This window comes from Conger conger, chromosome 15 (assembly GCF_963514075.1).
Source record: "Conger conger chromosome 15, fConCon1.1, whole genome shotgun sequence".
Classification (NCBI taxonomy): Eukaryota; Metazoa; Chordata; class Actinopteri; order Anguilliformes; family Congridae; genus Conger; species Conger conger.
This window is the reverse complement of record NC_083774.1, coordinates 19767049-19785669: the sequence shown is the minus strand read 5'-3', so window position 1 is coordinate 19785669 and position 18621 is coordinate 19767049. Positions and strand designations below refer to the sequence as shown.

Sequence of the window (18621 nt, the reverse complement as noted above, 5' to 3'; positions counted from 1 at the left end):
TCCCATTGTCATCATGCACTAAACCACAAACTACCTTTGGAATGTAAACATCTGCTTGATATTAAATATGGATTCATATACACATTCAATTCAGTTTAATCTGAATATGCATTTTTCTAATAAATAAATGTAAGGTCTGAATTCAGGAATAAGGCAGTTGAACAGGACTGCATCTGAATAAACCACATAATGTTCAACAATGGCCTCTAGGTGGTGCTAGTCTTTTATGTGTGTGGGTATATTTTTACAAGACAATAAAAACATTAATTTGCCCTGAAATCATTTTTGACATAAATGTAAAATGGTGCCCATTCGAACTCAGTAATGAAGCATGGTGCATTTTTGCAGCTCCTAATTTGACTAGTTAAATGACTCCATTACGTGTCTAACAGACAGAGGCCAATCATTTCTGGTCAGTTGATGCTCACTTACCCGCATCATTTTTGCTCAGAAAATATTAAGTCCCATATCTGCTTTTCTTTTGTCTTGCCTTTTTAACCATCTGATTACGCACAGAAAGAGGGGGAAAGGAAGAGAGGAGCTCTGGCCACCCAAACTTGCCAGAGCGAGCCATACGTTCAGGTCCTGATCGTTCCGTTAATTACCCATTCAGGATAAATGAGCAAACCCATCCGTTAATAAATAAATAAACAAACAAACACACAAACAAATAAATAAATAAGCATACCTCGTGTCTGTTAGCGAGACGGGGAATTTCATGCGGATTCGTGTAATCATAACCTTGTCAAAGAATTGGATTTTCGCTTTTAGAGAAAACAAATTATTAAAGGACATTGCATTATTAAAGAGCTGGCTGTCTATCAGTGTCACTTAACACATGTAGACGGCAAAATGCTTTCCTAGCAGCTCCTGTTTGGACATCTGTTTAAAAAATGAGCGCCCCCTCCCAACCCGTCCTTGTGCAATTGAAATTAATTAATTTGTTTGTTTGTTTATGGCAGAGACAACTTCTGTGTAACACCCCCCCTTTCTCTTTTAATGATCACCCAATGAGACTGCTATGCGCACAGTTTTACTGAGGATGACATGTCGCTACTCGTCGGATAATAGATACAGAAGATCCTTTACTTCTCCGGGACGGAACTACACTGCAATTTACAACTGCCGTTCCTTCAGCAAAACAGCCCAATTCACTCACTCTTATCTCGGTAATTGACACGTTGCGGCGTGAAAAAGTGAAGGGTTTCAAATCACAGCGTTTGAAATCCCAGTGTATACATCACAGGGTAATAACTCCTCGTATTAAACAAAATATTTGTAAATCCGATATTGTTAGATGTTTTTTTATTTTTTTATATTCATCTACTCACTGGATTAGGCATTGCTCAATCCCCCTTTTTTTGTTTTTCTTTAAATATAATTTTTATACACATCTTATATTTGAGAGGAGCTCATTAGTGTGTTAAAGACTTGAATTTGAGGACGGGAGGACTGAAAAGGTGAACGATCTAAGGGACACTGCCCTTGTACCCTTGAGTACGTAAATGAAAGTGACGCGGCTCCGGAACATATCCAGGTTTATAAAAGGGAAGTGTGTAATAGATAAGCTTTGAGAGTCACCCGAGATAAGGGCACCCGCTTAGTGAATAGGGAGTAATGTTATTATGTAATATCGGAGGTGTGAATCAGGTGATGGACTTATGAAAGGCAAGGCCAGAGCAGGGTTAGGGCCCACTGTAAACTGCTAATCCGCACCTATGTGGATCATCCCCAATGTTCTCTGTGTACTGACACCCAGGATGGCATCTTACATGGATTAGCAAGTGGCCTTGCAGAGAAAGCTACCCTCTCAGAAAGGAATAGTTACTATTGTTACTATTACTTAGCACTCTTATCCAAAGAAAATTCAAAAGTGGAGAATATCAGTGCTAGTCTCAGGAACAGAAAAGTGTGATGTTACCAAGGCGAAGGTCATCAATAAGTGCAAAAATTGCTTGGTCTGTACATGGCTATATACCACTGAACACAGAATAAAAAAAGATTGTTAAAAAGAAAGTCATCAGTTAAAGGCTGTTATTGTGTTACCTAAAGGCCCATATTAGGCCAGGGAATCACAGTGAACTCAGGAATTTCTTAACCCCCATCCTCCTCCACCCCGGCCTGGCTTTTTGAGGGCAGGCGCATGACTGGGGCAGGACGAGCACACGTTTGCCCACACCATGTTACCCCCAGGCACTGTCTCCTAGCACTGGTAATGTTCACAGACTACCAGCTGTTCAAAGACTACCATGTACGACAACAAAGTCTCTGTCTCACAAACATGAAAAAGGATTAATGTAATTGTTAATTGAAGCCTGGTCTCCTTATGATGCTATGAGACTTTGCGTTATCGCTTGTATCCTTATACGGTTCATTTGAAAAGTGGAAAATAGTCAGGAAATAATATTCTTCTCAGCATAAAAGTGAAAAAACACATGTGTTGGACTTAATAGAAGTCACTGCCTGAACTGGATTAGAGTACATTATTCAGGGGGACAGTCAATCAAAGCTTGAAGAAGCTTTACATTTTAGTCCCTTTTTCTTTTTATAATGTACACCTTTAAAAAAAAAAAGAAGAATAATGAAGAACTACTGACTTAAATTTGCTGAGGGCAAATCTGGCCTGCTTTGTTCATTGAGTAGGCCGCGTTCCATTCAGAAAGTGTGACACTTTCTTATTGTGATCTAACTGTGGGTACTAATATCCCACCAGACACCCACAGGTCATATGTTAAACACATATTTGCACAAAACATACTACACTTTAATGTCCGCGGATTGGACATTGTGAACAGATCTTGGGGCTTTCATGTTACTGTATCCCCTCACCACCACCCCCCTTATTTCCCCACTTCTAGCGGCATTTTTGACTGTTGATCCTCCCAAAAAGGACAGATCAAATGTTCCACTTGAGTTGGAGCTTTCCGCTGTGGTGCAGATATGATTGGGGATGACGGAAGGGCCGGGTTTGAAGTCTTAACTGACAGCATTACTTTGATATCCTCACTCTCAGTATATCACCAAAGACGTGCAGAAAAGAAGAGGGAGAGAGAGGGGGAGAGCAATGAAGAGATGAACAAAAGCATCTGTGGAGTGGTCAGAGCCAGCGGCTTCGTGAGGCGGCTGCTTTTGAAGTTCATTTCCCCCACCCGCTTCCCCGCCTCTGGTCTCTGGTAGTACCCACTGGCGACACACTAGATGGTGCTGGTCCAAGAAACACTTCAACTCAAAAAAAGGAGAGTCCTGTTGACAGAACTGAATCTAAATATATAAATCCAGGCTATATCATTATTAAGAAAATGAAACGGGCATAGCCTAATCGCCTAACCTTTTTTACAGCAGTGCATTTTGTAGTTAAATATGGAACAATTCCCAAGTAACTGTGTTTCAAATTATGCCTTTTTCTCACAATAATTTTCCAAAACCTGTAAAGGTGAGGCCGGTTATGAGGCTGTGCTCCGTGGTGAATGTAAAGTGCAACAGTAGACATATAGGATACAATTAATCCAATATACGCCGCGCAGCGATAAGATGCTCCAGATGTCCCTCTGCAGCGGACGTGAGAGAGTTAACGTGCATTTTTAATGTCTTCGTATAAACAGATTTTGTTGCTGCTTAAAGTGGGCTCAAAATTAAAGCATATCATTTTACACACATATTGCATGCATATTACAGAGACACAGCTGTGTGCGCCCTGCTCTTAAGAGCCACATGATTAAGTTAGGGGATATCAGATAAGATTTAAGCCTCTCTACAACTGGGCTGCTTTTGGGCAAGGACCGCTTGCTTTGTCCCGGTAAGTTATTAAATGGCAAAATGACATTATTTTCTAAGTGTATGTGTAATTATTACCACACACCTGTGGCTCCTGCCTTCTCCTGTCGGAGAAGGAGAGGGGGAAAAAGAGAGATGTCGTTCCGCACAGCAGGGGGCCTCATTTAAAAAGAAAAACACAAAGACGGTTAATCAGAGCCTGCCTGCCACTCCTGGTGCTCTAGTATTCTAATAATTTACACAAACCGAACGATAGTCAAAATCACCTAATGTATGCAAATCATTAAACAGTTGAAAGGGAACGCTTCAAATCTGTGTTTTTATATCCTGCATTTTGCTCGAGTGGACAACATTTACTTTAAGCGGTGTGACCCTGACGAAAATGTCATTTGATATCATCAAATGAGCATCCTCTCACAAACACGTACAAAACTGACATGTTCCAAATAAGTTGTCAAATTTTTTTTCCCCGAGCATTGATTATTACACAGTGAACGGAAAGACTTAGTGATTCAGGTTGTCCAATTATGAAGGATAGTGTCTAATTAAGTTCAGCAGCAATGAAATGATAGCTCATGTATGACTGCAGAAGATAAAAACAGGCCATCCTTAGACAGAAAACACATGAAATAGCACTCAAAGACAAAGGAAATTACCTATTAAAGATAGAAAAATGATCTTCCTCTGCCCTTGTTCCAAAAAATGACTCACAATGTTGTAATTGTTTACCTCTGACACCGACTGTAATTCCTCTCTGTCTCGTTGTAACAGAATATTCTAGCATCTCTCACAAGAGCTATGCATATTTTCCACTTAATGGGGTACTGCAGCCCAAAACTTCAGCAAGCTGTCTCAATGGGATTTTATCTCACTTTTAGTTGTTGTGGAGAAAAAGAGGAAAACATACAATAATGAATAATAAATGAAAAAAATGAATAGCAATGCACTGTGTACAGATTTCTTCAGGTCTTTAGTTGTATCATGCCATTTCATTTTGTTATCAATCTGTGAATTGTCTTGGATGTTCAAACACAACTTTTTGTTGTGGGAGACCAAGACTACACCATGCTTTATCTTACACTCTGGAAGAGAGCCTGAATTGAAATTGAATCATGTCAAGGTTTTACTGTCTCTCCTGCATGCTTCAAGTGGATGTGAAAGTATGAAAATAGCTGTGTTTTTGGTGGAGCTTTTAATAAAAAGCAGATGGCCGCAGATGTAGGGTCTTGCTGCGTTGGTGGCATGCCTTTAATATTTTAGAGTGGGCTTGCTGTAAACCTAGAAGCAGCTGTTTCCTCCTGTTATAAATTTTGAGTTCTAATGCATGATTGACAACTATTGGATTTACTGTAAATTACAGGAATGAATATGAATTGCGATGGCCATCCGACGTTAATATATTCATCTTCATCTAAGGGTACACTGCATTTCATTTTTTACTATCAAACCATAGCCTGTGTACCCTGCCTCTACCTGATTTTAGCTATAAAGTGGAAATATTTAAAGGTACATGAATATTTCAAAAGCTGTAGATAGAAAGGAAAGGGGGATCAAGTTATATTTGTATGTGTTTGCTTAGCTGCTATGCGTTTAGTTTTAATGTCAGAAGCTAGCACTATTCCCCTGGTACTTACAGTAGAGGTGATTGTCATCAATTCGCATCTTGGCATTTAACCACCTGCTTCAAATGCAAGTATTTGAAATGCAAATAAACCGCATATGCCCAGACAAATTAGAAAATACTGGGAATAAATACTTTTGAAGTCATAACTTTTTACCATTTTCCATCAGGGAGTTGCACTGTCAAATGTTCTTTTTCTTGAAAAGCAATGCCCGACAGATAATGCTTTTCTGTAGGAAACTGCATAATACTAACTGATTATATATTTATTTATATTTCTTCCACAAAGCAAAGCGAGAAAAAAAAATCTCACAATGCGCTATTCTTATGTCTCTCAAGTGTATTCTATTTACTTTTTTTCCTGGGGGGGAAAAAACATAATTTACAAGATTTATTTTCTCCTTGTCGCTATTGCTAGTTCTATATCAATAACCATACATCATATTTAACTCCAACTCCATCTCATATTGATATTTGTCTATAATCATTACATTTCTTCAATGCGCTTTGTCTTCCTGCAGCAGTTCTTGGGTGTGTAAGTCCAATTCTGCAGCCTGTGCACTTCAGACGAATGTAACTTTGTTATGACCGTGTGTCCAGTAATGGAGGGGCAGGAACTGGACGACTCCTGTGACCTCATGATATTAAGGGGAACAGCTTTTTAATGAATGAAGCGCATCATTTTTCATAAGGAGTCTATTTAGACACGATCGTGTTTCACTAACTGAATCAAGGCGTTACTTGGCCCTACAATTTTCCTTTTTTTTTATTTCATTTTTTTTCTCCCACTTTTTAATGTTTCCATGCAGATGAGCCTCAAGTAAATAATTAGGAGCAGAGAGGTAAGCTAGCAGATGGGCAGTCAGCAAACGTTTCCACATTGTTTCATCGTTACAACATTAAGAGATAAAACAACTTCTAATGAGTCGCTTTTTCCCAAATATCAGGTAAACAACCACACTTTGGCAAAAAAAAAAAGACACAAAAAAACGTCCTACTTCCAAACAGTTTGTTCTTACTTTTGATAAACTTGCTGAATGCCGTCTTTTCCTTCTTCAAATTAACAAGCGGCTTTCCTTTTGTCAGAGGAAGAAAAAGTGCTGAGTGCAAAACAGATTCATTAGTGTTAAAAGCCCCCCCCCATCACATGCCACACCTTGCAGCTTATTGATTTGGTTAAATTACAGCCTGACGTGATTAAGACATGGCTATACCAGTAGGGTTCTCTCCTTCACTTGCCTGTCATTCCCACTGACAAAAGGAATATGAACAGATGCAGAAGATGATGCTGTGCTGTTATTGCGATTGTTCACCGGCCTGTCAACAAAAGATGACAGGGCTCCTGACAAGGTGTTACCTAATTGTGTTTTAAGATGGGATGACACCTCGTCTTCTGCTGATATGTCCCTTAATGCAATTAAACATCCTAAAAAAAGAGGGGGGCCAGCAGACTACCTGCAGAGGGCCCGCATTGCAAATGAGAACATAATAAGAACATCACAAGGAGAGGAAATTGTCTCCGGGATGACAACAACATTAAAAAGTCCAGTAATTATAAATGTATTTTCGTTTTTTTCAAAGCAGCCGTTGCGTTGAAGTTTGTCGCCCCCCCACAACGCGAGCGCTCCATCTCAGGGAAAATGTATCTAAAATAAATAAATAAGTAAGCAAGGAAGTAAAATAAATAAATGAAATAATTCATTTATTTAAATAAACAGTAAAAAGTTTTACTGTTGTCAAGGACATCCAGTTGTCCGGCATTAGATGCAGCTTGGATGAGAGGCTACCGAGAAAGGGAAAAAAATTGAAATAAACCCAACTCCCATCTGATGACCAGCTTGTCCATAATACTGAATTCATCTTTTTGCCAAGTTCTAGCATAGAGAAACCGTAACTCCAAATATTAAAGATTCCCAGTCATTTGTCTAATGCTGGAGAGAAAAATGGAAACTTCTGTGCTATGAAAATCCAGACAATTTGGCACTTTTACGCCTATTTACTAGAAATTACAATGTGACCACATAAAAATGAGAGGGAAATAAAACACGACTGCGGAGAAAAGTGGCATTCGTCTTTAAAATTCCTTAAACAATTAGAGGACAGATGATGTCGCCATCTTGAGATCATTTGTCATCTGTCAGCCTCCTATGACCTTGCAACAAACAGAAAAAAAAGCCTGATACCATCTTCACTGAGAAGAGCATTGTTTTAGTAATAAAGAGACATTTCGCCTTAACATTTGCACAGTCAGTTAAAGTGCGCAAACATGAAAATCCATTACGGAACGGCACTTAAAAGTGTGACCAATCCTTGTTTAGTCAATTGGAAGCAAAAGTCTGAATATGATGTTTGTCTGTTGCTGGCTACGGCATACAGATCAGCCAGGATTTTATGATGGAAAGGGAGATTTTGTTGTCTTTTTTTATTTTTTAGGAGGATTGGGGGGAGGGAAGAGGGCCACTGCAGCCAAGCTCTGCTTATCTCTTCTCCTCTCTCCTTTTCTCCTTAACAAAAGCATTAATGTGCAAAGCAATATGCCGCCCCATTGTTCTGTGTTTAAAAGCTTAAAGAATGGGTTTGTAGAACTGGCAAAAACTAGTAGTTCAGAGCTTGTCAAAATCATGTTTTCAGTGAGAGGAAAACAAGGCACAAAGGGTGATAAAATGTGCTTAATAAGAGTGGTTTTCCAGAATGTGCTGGGATGAGGTTTCACATTAAAAAAGATTTATCTTAAAGTATGGTGTTAATCCGTCGCTTAATCCTTCAACCCTTTTCCTACAGAGTCTAATAAAAACTATAAACCATAAAGTTTCTACAATTTCTGGAAACTGGTGCATGCTGGGATTTATTTTACAAGAATTTGTATCCTATGAATCATAGAGCGAACACATCTTCCACCGCCGAGCCTTACTGTATATTCAGGACACATAATTAAACAAGGACATACTATTCCTTTGGAAGAGGGGAATATGTGTGATAAATGTGATAATTTGAAGAAAATAATACCAGTTTCTTACATCCCTGCAGCTGTCAAGCATTTCTCGAAATATCTGTTCATCATTTATGTAAATTTTGCAAAATATTTATCAAATTGTGAACTGAAAATCTGTTAATGCTAAATTAATATGGATACAGTAAGACATCTATTGCCTCATAGGCTATTATTACAATATTGCATAAAATGACTGCACAAATAAGAATACAGGTTTTTAGTTTATGGGTTTTTAGATGATGGTTAAGGTCCATGTCATTATAATCATCATACAATCATTAATGGGAGTTTAATCAAAATATTATTCCTATAATAAATGCACAAATCTCCCCTTCACATCACACTACACTTCCCTGCAAGCTGCTTAAATGATAAAACATATGGACTTATGTAGACACTAGCCCATCACATAAATATTTTATTTAGATCACTGTGCGTGTGTCTGTGCATCTGTGTGTGTGTGTGTGTGTGTGTGTGTGTGTGTGTAATGCAATGTAATATTTTGTTGTTCTTGTTTTTTTTTTCCTTCCTCTGGTTTTAATTAAATCTTGCTTGGAATCCTTCGAGAAAGCTAATCATATCAGCATATCAAACTTGGATTTAGCCAGCTTAAAGACAAGAAAATGGAAAGAAAAAAACATTTAAAACACGGTAAAACAGCATCTGACAGCAGAAAGGAAAACATACAGACACAGACAGGTAAATGTTAAAAATCGTGTTCACCAATCGCTTTGAACTGTAACCAAAAAGTTCAGGAATCACAGAACCCTGTGAACTTTTTAAAAGTCTGATTTATTCAAACGTAAATAGTACACTGTGTGTGTGTGAAGTAAAAAGGATCAAGGGCCAGTTATTAGATTTGTCAGGAACAAAAGCCCTACTGTTGGAGACAGAGAAAGCTCCACAGTAACTGTACCTTTCAAAACTAATATGTAACCATATCTGTTTTAAAAGGCTGATTCATATTACTGCAAATGCATGAGAAAGTTGTTCCCATCTCCGACCCCACGAAACTTGACTCTCATCTTAATGAGCTTCAATTGGAATGTGGCCTTTGTGAAAAGTATTACATTTGAAAAGATGGAACATTAAATTTTGTAATGATGTAAAACATCTTCAGTTTCTGACAGGACAGTGGTGCTTATTGTGCTTTATGGTCGCCGTGGTGACTCAAAGGTCATTGCGTATATGACTCCGCGGACAAGGGCAGCACTGAATGAAAATTAGGTTATATGTGATCAACTAAGTTATTAATCAGATTAAAATGGATTCTCTTTGCTTCCTATTTAACAAGGCTTGGGGAGAGAGAATACAAATGAGCTGAGAGATAGAGAGAGAGAGGGAGAGAGAGAGACAGAGAGAGATAGAAAGAATACTGTTTATTTATTCTGATAACTGACGGCATATTACTTTATATCTGAAATAATGGGGGTTGTCGGAAAAGTAGGCTTTAAAAAAGCATGGATGTATAGCTATATGTGTCCTTGGATTTTACCACTCCTCATTGTCCCTTGTGGTGCCTCATACAGGTAACCTTTCTAATCCTGATTAAATTACTGTAATTAAAGCAACAGCCATTCCTCCCCCATTATTCACTAATAAACAATGCGCCACTCCAAATCCAGTCTATGGGATTTACATGAAACACAGCGAAATCATGTGTTATTTATTATACATCTGTAAAGGAGGCTTAAGTACATTTTTTAACAACTAATGGCATGATATTGTGGGCTTATTCCTGATTTTGTTTATTTATTTACCTCGTTTGAGAACTTTTCTTTTCTTCTGATGTGTTTTATCAAACGTTAACTGTCGAGCGAAATGCAAGTTCACGATCGTGCTTCGCTTGGTCTTTTCCTGCTGAGTGCCAACACGGAAGAGAAATATTCAACTTATTTGTCTTTAATTGTTACCTTTCAAAAGATACCACTGCCGTTACTACCTCCACACTGTTATTTTTTATTATCATCAACACATAAGCTACTATTGATGTTGGGGGAAAAAAGGCAGAACTAAGCTGACACAGTTTCCTTTTTTATTTTTTTCTGTTCAAAATCTACCTCTCTTTTTTCATTGAAGTTCCTGCGCGTGCTCTCATTAAGTGCTATCCAGCGGTATAAGTACAGTTATTATGTTTGTGTGCATGTGTTGCATACTGTACCTGTGTGCTTGTAAGAAATGTTATTTTATCAGCATAACCCCTCTGAGACTGTCTCCTTACATCTAAGACTGCCTTGGGATAGAGAGCAATATAGCACTAAGAGGAATATCACAAATTGCACAGAGCTATGTCTACTGGAAAGAATAAAGTACATGCTAGAATAACAAGTATTGATGCAAAATTACCTAGCGACAACATGTTAGGTTTTCAGGCCAATGTGTGCATCGCTTACACCCTGACTACACAAATATGTACACAGAAAATGCTTGCTAAAATATGACAGAATATAGCACAGCAATATATGTTGCAGCAGACTCTGTTTTTCTTTTAGAACGGATGGGTTTCAGATGGGATTATTCCAGTACGTGATATAATGAATAGAATAATTGTTTTGTACTTAATGGCGTCTGATATCTGCCCCTCACCTTTTCAGCAGTAATGTAATACTACATTCAGTGCATTCTCACTGCTTTATGAGGACTGTATCATCATGTTGAGAGAGAGAGAGAGAGAGATAGAGAGAGAGAGAGTGAGCCAGAGAAGAGAGAGAGTGAGAAAGAAAGAGATGAGAAAAGCAAGCACAGCCTTTCAATGATTTCCACAACAGAGAAAAGTTGATATCAGGAAATTAGAAATGGAAAAAATATTTTTAGAGACTCCACAGCTGCTCCTGCAAGAGCAACAAGTACCATTCAGTGTGGCTGACAACAGCTATTACAATTAATTGCTCTTTGAATCCAGTATTTTGCTGGTGAATGACAAGGTGTGAATTCACCTCAGTCAAAGTTAAAATGGTAATATCGCGAACGTGAAATAGCACGTCATCTCCTCATCTCACACAATCCACTCAGCGCACAAAAGAGTATCTGCAACGCCGTCTGGCACCTGCAAAAAAATCTTCAAAGAAGACATTCACGACAAGTTCTAATAACGGGGAGGTTCTGTGGGAGAGGCACCGGGAGATGTAGCAGGTTGGAGCGTTGTGGGAAGAAAACGAGTAGTGTAGAGTGGCGTGTGTCTGTTTTGGGCTTTGCCCGACCCTCAAATGACGTGAGACTTTAAGAAATGACAGGCACGTGGCTGTTGACCTACGGAGAGAGCGGCTCCTTCACTTATGTGGTTAATCGTCCTGAACTCCAAATATCATATTCCCTTTTGTGGCGAAGGTGTGCAATCGCACTGCCTGGAGGACACAGGAACTGATTATGTGCAGAAGCAAAACATGTAAAGAGTTGCCATTTTGTGTCTTGGTGAGGAGATTCACCCCATGCATGCCCCACTCTGTAGGGCTACAGCAGATAGAAGTCCTTCTGCATGTTTATTAGCACAAGGCATTCCCCAGAATTAGCATGTGCTCCACCTCCATCTTCGACCTGGTGTTGTGTGGATGCCTACTCTACCAACAGAAGGGCCGCAATATTAACAGTAATTAGAAACCTTGAGAAGATTATATTCTTTGCAATTAACCAGTTTCATGATCTTTGTCAAACTACATGCCCTTTATCACAATGGCCAACGAAAAGAAGAGAGCAAATCAAGAGAAAAGTTGCACTGTTCCGATGAAACACCGTCTCTATGGTTTCCGCCTTCCATCTGTGTTTGTCTTTAATTGCTTTCATTTTTTTTAATGAAATTGGTGGCCGCGATACTTGCTGTACAATAAATTGAAAACTAGTAGTAGCAAATGTGTGTGTGCGCATGCGTGTGTGTATTTGGGGTTTGTTGGTGGGGGTTCAGCGGGGAGGCTGTTTGAACTGGAGAGCTTTGGTTTGTTCTCCACGGAGAAAGTAAAAGAACCTAATGCAGACTGTAATCCGGTACATCTGCGAGTTTCCCGAGTCTGGTCTAGGCACCATATGTTTTTAATTATCATAATAGCTTTAAAGAACCTGTTCAGAGGGAGCTACACATACGAGCCTTTTATTGCTGTGGTCTGTAATTTAAACAGTTTTAGCAGAGCAGGCCTGGCTACACGGAGGCTGACAGGACCAGAAGTATGAGAGCCCTCTGTCTGACCTCTGAGAGCCCGAGTTCAAGTCCCACACAGTGAGGGTGGACATTAAATCTCTCCTTCTTGACAGAGGTAATTGGCCACCGGTGACATGAACACCACTAGAACTAAGTAGACAATCCCAAAAATCTCCCACGAGCATAGCCCAGCAGACCAAAGTTGTCAGAGACCGTTGTACTGGGGCTAAAAATACCAGGCAGGCCTGAATACATTTACGTTTTTTTTTTTCTTTTTTTTTTTACATGGTTTATGTTCCTGACACAGGCAATCTGTGTTCACTGTTTCAATTTCTTTCTGTTTTTTTCTTCCCCCTCTCTCTCCCTCCTCTTTCTCCTCCCATTCTGAGATCTTGGCATCAGAGGCTTCTGTGCGCTGCACGGTGAACATACTGTGCTGCATTTGAGGGGCTTTGTAAATTGATAAATCCGAGGTCCGTGTGGAAAATGTGTATTCTTTTTTTTTTTTTCAGGAAAAAATTAAAATGGGCTGCTGCTCTCCTGACAGGCGAACAAACAAACAAACAAGCGGGGAGCTTCCTTGCACTGCCAGCAGGTGGTGTCATGCCCTAATGAAACACCTGCACAAGAGGGGGAGGCTCTCTCACCCAATTTGTGCCTGATTTGTGCCCCGATACCCCCCCCCACCCCTCGATAAAATCTGCCATTCACCAATAGCTCTTGGGTGCGTTGGGCTCACATTGGATACACCTAAAATCTCGGTCTGGGTTCTGGGTACGGTACTGCTGTGAGGTTTGCCCACCTCGCCCCCTCTATCGCCTGTGCCCAACGCGGAGGGCGCGGCACTGCTGTCCACAGAGGAGCAGGAATGTGGGGTCTGGGTGGGAAAAGGTGGAATGCCGATATACTGCCATCCCAGCGCGTAGCACGGAATTCTCTAGACGCCCCAGCTCCGCTGTCTCATGGGAAGAGGAGGGAATGCCATGTAGCGGGATGGTCTGCCCTTCTTTTCGAGACGCCACTCCTTTACGGGGGCCATAGAGAGCGTCCCCCCTCTAGCTCACGCCAGCCTCAGCCGTGGATGATTCCGGGAGCGGAGGCGGGCAGCCTCGTTTGGATTCCTGCTGTGTCACTCGCGGATGTCACATTTCTGCCCGCCGCGGTATCTGTGCACGCAGTTGAGCATAATTCTGGGTTCATTTGTGCAAGCTCTTGAGCAACCAACAAGCCATTCTCGCTATGCTAATTCTCAGGAGCAGATAGAACACGATAAGCGTTTACCTCGCAAACAACAACAAAAGCAGAGCACACAAAGTGCGGCCCCGCCGATCCGGCGGGAGGGGCAGACGGCGCGACGGCTCGGTTCTGAGGGGCGCTTCGCCGCCAACGGAAGGCGGAGACGCTGGTGAAGGCACCACCGTCTCCGGGCCTGCCAGTGTCAGCCGTGCGGAGAGCTACACAATGCTGGCACAGAGGCCTCGGCTGCTTCCCCATCGGCACAGCCAACATTTCCCCAACGCCGCAGCAACGTTTCAGCAACGCTGCGTGCCAGCAGGGCCCCGGTCATGGTCACATAGGACTGCCGAACCAGGGAGGGGGCTGATTACTGCGCAGATGTACCTGATCCAGGGAGCATGGCTAGAAGACTACACAGCTGACTATCTATGATACATGAAAATATTTCATGAAGGCAGTGGACACTTAGTACAGTGAACTACATGCAATAGTCAACTAATTCAAATAAAATGTAGCATAACAAGTAGACATTCAAACTCATATTTGCACCGAGCACACATAAAGGACACTCTACTTATCAGACTGCAAAAGGGCTATGCAATCAGAGAAAGGTTTTGTGGACTAAGTGGTTGTTTCAGCTGCTGTTGTTGCCACTCGTGACAGGATGCCATTAACTGTTTTTGGGGTTAAGCATTTCCTGAACACGGTCCCTCCCCCAGGGGGCCGAAGCCATCCGAATTACCTCCCCGCCTAAAATACAGTAACTGCCTTCCTGCGACACCGACGGCCTCACCTGTAGGAGGTTGACAATGGCCCTAATGGCCAGCGGAGTCATTAATCCTCACGCAGCCAGAGAGCCCCACGCAGTAGCAGAGGAACTTAAGTGTGTGGCCCGGCACACGGCTCCTCCCCTCCTCAGAAGCATGCTAATGAAGTGAGCCACTTTAAAGCAGGGCCCCTCCAGCCCAGATGCTCACTCCGCCAAATTCAGGGGAGAATTTAGATATTAATGATTTATGCTTTATTTGCATACAAACCTAATGCAACCCCACTTCACATAATCGTATTTCGCCCGTTCTGAATTGAATTTTCGGACTGTGCACGTTCCGCCCCCCGTGATGTTCGATAATGCGTTTCGAATGAATCCCTATAGGTGATCCTTCCATAAGGAATTTATGAAATGGAGGATGTGAGTGGACCTGGTTTTTTTAGGGAACAGTCTCAGCTGTGTCTGTATTTATTTTTTAAAGAGCAGCCCAGGAGGATGTGTAATGTGTGTGTTCTAAATGCTAATGCTGTGAACTCTTCACTTATGTGTATCTAAAATTGCTTTGTGTATCTCTAAAATAATAAAAATAATAAAAATAATAATAATAATAATAATAATAATAATGATAATAATAATAATAACAATAATCTCAGGTATATTATGATTAAGATGTATTTAATCACCTGTATTGTCCAATCCCATTATATTATCTATATCCATATCCAAATGTATTCCTCTGCATATGTATAGTATAAGACCACCTTTATAAGTAAAAAAGAAGAAAAACAAAACTGCCAGTGACTGCATCTACTTTTGCACTTTACAATTTTTCACTCCCATATTGTGTTTTCTACCAGCCAGCTGGCAACACAGAGTATTTTTAAAAAATGATTTTCTTTGTGTGTTCTTGTCATCTCATTGTAAAATAAGATGAAGGAGCTCTTGTCCACAGCGAAGATTACAGAACAATGTAGTAGCAGTCCACTGTGGTAAACTGTTAGAAGTAAATTCACTGCTGGACTTCATAAACTCACTGTACATAGTTTCGGCATTGTGCAATGTATCCAAATGGCTTGTTTTAGAACACTCTGACTCCTTCAAAGTAAATTCTCACAGATAAACCAAGACCATATTCCTCCTCGCTGTTGACACCTGCATTCATATTCTCTATCTTTCTGCCTTAAGCAGGTTTCTGTTGTCAACATGTTAAAGGATCTAACTTACCTGTTTTGCACCATAATGCCCTAAGTGACTGAATCGAGATGATGCATGCTTCTCGAAACCTGGACATTCTGCAAAGCCTCATCTATTTTGATTTGACTAGAAAAGGCATACAAAAACTGAAATACTGTGTGATTAAGGAGAACAATCAAATGCGAGTTAGGCATCTAGCTGTTGAAACAAATCGTATTTGGTCAAGGGTCGCATTAATTTATACGTTTTTGATATTATATGTAAAGTGCCGTCTCTGGTGTTCCAACGTTTTGCTTTAATTACAGTTCCCTTTTTTTATATTTTGATGGCAGTGTGATTCAAAATAACAACACTGAAGTAAAGCGGTTGCTGATAATGTATTTTCTAATTTAATTTACACTAGTTCACTGAAAAGCTTGCCTCTTTGCTTAGAATTCCATTAATTGTTGATTAGCTTCTGACCTCTAGGCAGCAAACAGCAAAATAACAGGAAAAGAAGAAAAAATTCTGAATGGATTTCTTAAATCTTAAATTAATATGCGTTTATATCAGACACTTCACGCACGTATGGTTAATAATTAATTCAGAGGCACACATATGCACACATTCTGTATATATATACAGCGTGTGTGGGCGTTCAAAATAGACAATCCTGTAGCTACAGTATAGAGCACTTATCCAAGTGCAAAATTATGTAATGGAAAAACATAAATATAACTCACGCAGGGGAATGAGAACTCTATCCAGCACACTGACAGGGAAGTTTGACATAATTCATTCCTCTTTCCTGAATGTTCACCCCTTTGGCAATGTGATATGGACATTTCAATGGTAGTTTGAACGGCTGTATAGCTTTCAAATAATAGTTCAGATCCTACACTTAGTCCTTGCAATTTATATTCAAATCTAATACACATTGCAGTATTCAACAGATCCTTATATACAGAGTGGCTTACACAGATTACAGATGTATATAGAATATACATTTATAACTGGGTATTTACTGAAGTAATTGAGGGTAACTACCTTGCTGAAGGGCGCAGCATCAGTGCCACAGCTGGGAATTGAACCCAACCCTTACAGTTACAAGCACATTCCCCTAACCATTATACTACACTGCTGTCAAGGCCTGGAGCACTTCCACTCTTAAATATTACTTTTTCGCTGTACTGCCTGTTCGTGGTACTATTGCTTAGTAGTTGCATGTCGGGTGTGGATGTACTTTCTGAAAAAACCAATGCATCACTTTCAGGAACTGTTAAATAAGATCACTGGTTCTTTAAATATATTGGTTTTTGTATACAATGTAATAGGACTCAAATGGTGAATTTCTGCCCAAACATCTTATTAAAGAAACCCTAAACTGTATATGAAGCATAAGCTAAATATGGCAATTCTAGATTTACACGCATATTATTTATTGATGAATATATATATTATATTAGATATAATATATTCAGCCTCAACATCAGCGTTATTATGTTTTGTTGACTGAGCATTTCATGCTCATTAAACAAAAAATCCAGGGGATCAGAAAATCTGTCAAAGAGTAGACAGTATTTCCGTAAATGTAATCTATGACCTGATCTAATATGAATATAAATAACTTACTTCAAGTCTGAAGTGACCAATGGGATGCTCTATAGTGAAACTGTATGTGTCATGATGAATATGAAGAAAGCAAAAGTTCTGACCAGATTTTGAAATTAATGTTCTCATTTAAAGAAACTGCAGAAATTAGATATTTTTAGAAAAAACTTGAATTGCTGTGAGAAACAAAACAAATAAAAAATAAGTTTCATGAAACAAAATGAGCAGACTGAAGTTTGTATTTTCTCACTTACCTTTGGCTACTGTCCACTCTAGTGTTTTTCTGTGCTGTGCTAGCTATTCTGCAGACACTACAATTTGTGGGGGTTTTTTTTCTCAGCTTTCCTTTATCACCAAAACTCAAAAAGAGCTCTCAGAAACATTGGCTCTCAAGGAGCTCCCATAACCTTAACAGAATCATGAAAGATGACAGTTCATTTTTCACAGAGCCATACATCTTTCGGCATTATAAAATAATGGGCTTTCGGGACAAGGCTTTATGAAACCTAAGATAGTTAAATGTGGTGCTTGAGAAGACACGGGGAGCAGAGATCCCGTTCTTCTGGAGACAGGATTATTCGTATCCATCCCTGGAAACTACGGCCGCAGTAATATAAACTAGTAATAAAGATTAATCTGTTGCACCTCACAAGTTGAATAGCTTCAAAACTTGCTTGAAATAAGGTTGAAATAACTTTAAAGCACATTTTGCCTTGTGTGTCCACGCGTACGCGTGTGCACGCACGCGGGTGTGTGTATGCGTGATTGCGTGGGTGTTTGCACGCGCGTCGTGTGGAAAATGTCTGGGCCGATGTGTGCGGATGTGGGGGCCGCAGGATCAAAAGCATGCCGTGCAGGGCTCAGTCACTCACCGGGTATGTCTGGTCTCTTGATTCCACTGGCGTTGTTTGAGCTGTTTCCAAGGCCGTTGAAGGCTGCGAGGTTCTCAGTGCTGTAGGCCCTGAGGACGGACAGCATGTTCATCTGCTGCTCAAGATGGGCCGGTTCCGGTTTCAGCAGCCCCGGGGGGACTCCTTGAGATGAAAGAAGACTCAGGCCCTGCCACTGCTTCTCCAGGAGCGGTGGCTGAGGAGGCATGACGGGCCCCAGTATCTGGGAGTCCTTTGTCGCCGGCTCGCTCTGCATCCGTTCTCCACCGCCGCCCCTGCCCTCTTCATCCTCGGCCTCCATCTCCTCTTCCTCCTCCTCTTCCTCATCGTCCTCATCTTCCTCCTCCTCCTCCTCCTCTTCCTCCTCCTCCTGCTCCTCGTCCGAAGCCGGCCTGTCGGCGGTACGCTCGGCGCCGTGGTCCGCCG

At 40.6% G+C, this 18621-nt stretch overlaps 1 protein-coding gene across 1 annotated transcript in view; it reads right to left on the bottom strand.

Annotated features, from left to right (window-relative positions):
* znf536 (zinc finger protein 536) overlaps nt 1-18621 on the bottom strand; it is a 163232-nt gene that overhangs the window by 28223 nt on the left and 116388 nt on the right. Inside the window, exon 6 of the mRNA XM_061221226.1 lies at nt 18178-18562. Within this exon, the coding sequence (XP_061077210.1) occupies nt 18178-18562 (385 nt within the window). The remainder of the gene's footprint in view (nt 1-18177; nt 18563-18621) is intronic.